At 35.7% G+C, this 6,000-nt stretch overlaps 1 protein-coding gene across 1 annotated transcript in view; it reads right to left on the reverse strand.

Moving 5' to 3' along the window:
* Positions 1-2,835, reverse strand: part of LOC109076009 (serine protease 27-like) — a 536,122-nt gene extending 533,287 nt beyond the window's left edge. Inside the window, exon 1 of the mRNA XM_042733791.1 lies at positions 2,742-2,835. Within this exon, the coding sequence (XP_042589725.1) occupies positions 2,742-2,796 (55 nt within the window). The 5' untranslated portion in view covers positions 2,797-2,835. The remainder of the gene's footprint in view (positions 1-2,741) is intronic.
* Between the last annotated feature and the right edge of the window lie 3,165 nt (positions 2,836-6,000).

Raw genomic sequence — 6,000 nt, forward strand, 5'->3', positions numbered from 1 at the left:
CTGCAAGGGTTGAACAGAGATAGTTTTCCATTTAATAACACATTTGTTTTGAAAGTGCTAACATCCGTTGGCTTATGAGCTCCTCCTAAGCACACTTCTCCGACTATAACCCAACCTAAATCTAGTCTCTGGTCATAAGGCATGTTATTTTCTCCAAAGTACCGGAGCATGTTTTTAAGGTATATGAGAGTGACTCTCTTGTGATGCCAAAAGCATCAAAGAACTTTGAGTTGGCTAATGATTGATTGCTTTGATCATCCAATACTGCTTACATCCTCACAGCACTTTCAGGTTTGCCACAAGGATATACTGTCACCAAACAGATTTTAGAATGTGATTTGGGCTTTATCATGCTTCCACATATTCCTGTGCACTTGGATATAATAGCTGTTGACATAGTCTCTTTATTCTCCCCACCCTACTAGCTCACTTCAGCAGGCGGTTCTGTAACCCAGGGAGCTGGACCTGGATGCACTGCTGCGGTATGCTTCTCAGTATTGCATTCTTTGCACTTTACGCTGACTTTACAGTCCTTTGCAAAATGCTGAATAGATGAATAACATCTAAAACAAATGTTCTTTTCTTTCAGGTACCTTTTGCGATCATCTATGTGTCTACTTTTGAGCTGACAACACTTTGTCAGCGGATAATGTTTGTTATGAATTGGACACTGACTATCTGGATTGATCAGTTTTTTTGCAGTCTTTTCCCATTAAAGACTGTATGCCCAGTTGACACATCAGCCTTTCTGACTGATACAGACTGTACTTTGCTGCAGATATTTCTGCTTTTGCAGAAGTTTGGCTATTGCTTATTGGGAATGTGAAACAATATAATAAGAATATAATAATTATATATTATACAATATAATAAGATATACAATAAAATAAGAAATTGAATGGCGGAAAGAAAACATCGACAACAGTCATCGAACATCAGTAGCCCTAAGTGGTTCCCTTGATTCAACTGCAGCTGCATAAACTGCTGCTTCAGATCGACAACAGACAAGCTTGTTGTGCATTTTGCTCCTGGCAAGGCAAGTTTTATTAATATTTTCTTACACAGATGGTAAAGCAAAATTTTTAAAACTTTGGCTTGCTGCCCTAAAATTGATTTATTTTGTAAAGCATGAAAAGTAGAAATAGCATGCTTCTAATTCTGCTTTGCATCTCACTGATTACGCTTTCAATTCTGCTTTCTCTTTCATCATTTTTGCCTCTTTTCAGCGTATGCATCTCACGGATCGCGCTGAAACTCTGCGCGTGCCATTTCTGCTTTTGCTCTAGGCAATCTTTTTTTTTTTTTTCCTTTTTTTTTTTTGTGGCAAGTTTACATTTATATAGCACATTTCTTACACAATGGTAATTCAAAGTGCTTTACATAAAAGAAAGTAAAACATGAAAAAAACAAGCAATTTTAAAACTTTGGAAATTATTTAAAAATTGATTTATTTAAAATGAATTTAAAACAGATGAAAATAGAAAATGATTTTACATAAAATACAGTGAATACGTAAGATACTGTACAGTGCAATCAGTTCGATATTCGGACATCGCACAGTGCTCATTCAATAAATGCACAGCTAAACAAATGAGTTTTGAGTCTAGATTTAAAATGTGAACTAATGTTTTAGCACATCTGATCTCTTCTGGAAGCTGATTCCAACCGCGGGCGGCATAGTAACTAAAGCACGGATAGCTGCTGAACTGGCGGATGATCTACTCGAGCGTGAAGAATATTTGGAGGTGGATACTTGCGATCACGTCTCTAATCCTTGCTGGGTAGTTTCAGCATCCTTGTCTGGATCCATCTTTCTTTCATGCAAACTGAAATCTTTTTTTTTTTTTTCTTTTTTTTTTGTGCAGCATAGTTAATACAGCTCTTGTAATCTTGCTTGTTGCGTCAATGCTTTTTTACTATGCTGTCCACGCAACTACATTGCTATAAAGAAGCTAGACAGCTAGCTAACAAATGCACACAAAGCAGTTTATTCTGTCCAGAATGTTTAATTCTGTGATTGCTTGTTTCCTTTTCATTTTTTTTTAAACATATCTTTCTCTAAGACAATGACTGTTCACGAGGTGAGCTAAAACTATTGCTGAACTGTGCCTGTTGCTGAACTAAATAAACACTGCGCATATACAGAGTAATAAAACTGCAATATTGAAAATGGCCTGTAGGCGTCAGCAATACACCATGACCAGACAGTGGGCAGAACATTCAGTGATTTGGAGAAAAGATGGGTGGAACAATACCCAAACCCCAAATTGTAGCTATATTAAAGCAACTTAATCTGTATTTGAAAATAAGTGTGCATTTCTTTGTGTACTTTTTCAAGCAATGTATTTATATTTTTCATTGCTTCATAAAATTTTGAATACTATTAATTCTGAATTATCACATTTTTTTTCAAATTATAAAGTAACATTAAAGTCATCAGATCTATAAATAACAAATAAAAGTATGATATTTATGAAGTGACTAAAAACCTAATCCATTAAAATGAATACATTATTTGTAGAGAAATGTATTTTGTAGATAAATCTACAAAAACAATTAAAAGCATTAAAGTGAAGGTCTTAAGATCCAAAGCTTTTTACAGTCATGAGAAACATAATTGTTACGTGTTAACAAAGGTTCTTAGGAATTAAATGGCTTGTCAGGTAATAAACAATTGAAACAAATACTATTAAATTTACATCTGTTTTTGGTCATGTTGTTGGCTTCTTGTAAACTCTTACCTGTTATGTAGAGAAGTGTGATTGCAGCAACACTCAAAGTGCTGTTGAACTTCATCCTTCTGCTCTTCTCTGTGATCTGACTGCTGTTTCTCCACACTCAGCTTTCTGATGAGATGGAAAGCAAGTATCAGCACATTTATCAAGAGTTCTCTGTCTCCGCCCCACCACTGCATTCATCTCTGACTCATAGCTTATTCAAATGCTTATTCTGAGATTTTCATATGTGTCTTTTGTGGATATGGGTGGGACTGTCACACTCGATTGCAGAAAGCTCACAATAAAGGTTAAGTTCAACATTTTTTAACTCTTTCCCTACCCACATTTTATGGTTATTTTTACTAAATTTTCATGTCTCCCAGAATTTTTGTTGTATGAATATCTGATCATGCAATACATCAAAATAAAGAACAGAATCTCTACTGTTAAAGCGAACCCTGGGTATTAAGACTTTTATGGCTTATAATGTAAATGATGACTCTTACTGAAATATGTAGTAGAAAACCCATGAAAGATTTAAGTTATTTTTTAAAAAATACACATCATTTTTTTATACATATTTTGGTTTTCTATTTATTTTTTTTTTTAAGAAAGCAAATTTTTGAATATAATATTGATGTTATGATGCATTGTTTTTTGTTTTTTTGGGGTGTGCGTGGTCATAGTGTCCATAGGAGAGCTGTTGCTGATCGTGCACGCTCTAAAGGCCACTGGCAGACAGTACAGGTGGAGTCAGTGTGGAGTAGGTCTGCACTGTGCCATGCAATGAGAGGAACCATACTCTCAAGAACTATAAACTGTGTCACCTAGATAACTGTTTGGGCAGGATAGAAAGAAGAAAAAAAAAAGAAAGTCATGACATTTGTCAAGTATGGTAACCCATACTCGAAATTGGTGCTCTGCATTTAACCCATCCAATTGCACACACCGTGAACACACACCCGGAGCAGTGGGTAGCTATATCCAGCGCTCGGGGAGCAACTGGGGGTTCAATGCCTTGCTCAAGGGCACTTCAGTCATGGGTATTGAGGGTGGAAAAGAGCACTGTTCATTCACTCCCTCCACCTACAACTCCTGCCAGCACCGAGACTCGAACCTGCGACCTTCTGGTTACAAGTCCAATTCTCTAACCATTAGGCCACAGCTGCCCCAACTGGCCAACTGGTCAAAAAATAGGCACATGCATTTTCCTATGGCACAGTAACATAGTAATAATTTACTACTTTTTCTGATCATTTGGAATGAGAATAAAAAGACAAAAATCAAACAAACAAACAAACAAACAAACAAACAGAAACCTTGCAAATGAGTTAAAGTGTTCGTTCAATATCTATTATTTCCTGAATATTACTGATGAACTGATCAAAAAGTAGGCTACTCTTCACATGCGTTTTTTACTACTATGTAGTGTAGTAATATAATAATTTAGTACTTTAATTACTTATTTTATTGCTTTTGGGGTCCTCTTTTCTTATCATTTGGAATGACTAACCCTTTAAGATAAAAGACACACACACACACACACACACACACACACACACAAAACAAGACAAAAAAACAACAAAAAAAAAAAAAAACATGCAAATAAGTTCAAACATCAATTCAACGTCTAATATTTCCAGAATATTTAGAAATTCGAGATGGGTCGCCCCCAGTGCCTGGTGACGTCATAATATGCAAATATGCCAGTGATTTGCCAGCCCTTTTGCTCACTCTGGATAGACAGTTCGATTATTTACACAGCGTCCGGACTACCCCCCACATAAACTTTCGGTCATGCCCAACATTCTTCTAATTCACAGTAGATCTCTATACAAACCTCTGCTGGGCCTTTAAAGCCCTTTCAAGCCACAAGCTTTTTGAAATCTTGATGTCAAAGTACAGCATTTTTTCCCAAAAATATGGCGCCTAAAGGGAGAAGAGCATTAATTTGTGTTCCGAAGATGAACAAAGGTCTTACGTTGAGGTTTTAGAAGGACATGAGGGTAATTAATTAAATAATTTTCAACTAACCCTTTAAGTACTGAGTAAGGATCAAGTAAGGTCCAGTAATGTCCTTCAGGTGGGCCCAGCACCAGTTATTAATTAACTACATGTACGTACTATATGGTTTGGGTTAAGATTAGGGTTTGGCTTAGGGTTCCTTGCATTAAATAAAATGTTACCATGAAGACTTACATCGCTTCTCTTGTTGTCCTTTGACTGAAAATTACAACCAAAAACCACACAATGTGGCATCATATCAGTATTTTATTTCCAAAGTTGTGTTGTGGTTAAAACAGCAACAAATAACACCAGTAGCTCACTGAAAGCAACCAATTGACATCATCAGAATAATGGCAACCCCCACAGTCCAAAATAAGTTAAACAATGTGGATTTTTTTATAAATAATATCCCTGATAGATCCCTAATGAGCAAATACTACAAAATACGTCTTGCAGATGTAAATGCAGACGTCAAATAGACGTCTCCTTGATGAAGTCTGCATTTACATCTGCAAGACATATTTTGTAGTGTTGCTCATCTGCAATATGTGTATAGGACGTTTCCTATCAGATGTCAAATAGACATTTAGAAGATTTCTTGAAGATGTTTATGACCTAGAATGAATATAAAACTGACATCTTAAAGACATCTATCAGATGTTTGTACACAGCAGATTCTTTCCAGATGAAGCGATCTTTAACATAAATCTTGCAGACGTATATGTGCTATATGGCATCTTTCATGGATTTTCTACTACATATTTCAGTAAGAGATGATTTACAAAAGCCATTCAAGTCTTAACATCTGGGGTTTCCTTTAAACAAAACAGAAAATAAAAAAAAGAAAGAAAAAGTTTTATTCTAGCTTCAAGCATTATTTTTTTTTTTTATCAACACTTGAATGTAGGTAAGATTTATAAAAAAGGCACCTTGTAAGCAATAAGCTGAGAAAACTGCATTTTTTTTTTCTTCAAAAACTACATATGGATTATATTCAGTATGATGATCAAAGCATAGATGCAGTATATTGCTTTCATCAGAACCCCAAAGCTTCACAGTCCTTTACCACTCCTGGGATCAACATTTCACTCAGTTACATTAGGCAGTTTTCCTTTAAATGCTGTTTATTGTTGATGATCGCATTATTTTTCATATGCATTTGCTAACATATGAGATTGCTCTTTTCTGCATCTTCCTCGCCAGTGATTTTGACTAGGAGTTTCTGAATGCATAACAGGGCCCTGAGCGTATAACAGCAAAAACACAGAAAGCAGTA

Source organism: Cyprinus carpio, chromosome A3 (assembly GCF_018340385.1).
Source record: "Cyprinus carpio isolate SPL01 chromosome A3, ASM1834038v1, whole genome shotgun sequence".
Taxonomy (NCBI): Eukaryota; Metazoa; Chordata; class Actinopteri; order Cypriniformes; family Cyprinidae; genus Cyprinus; species Cyprinus carpio.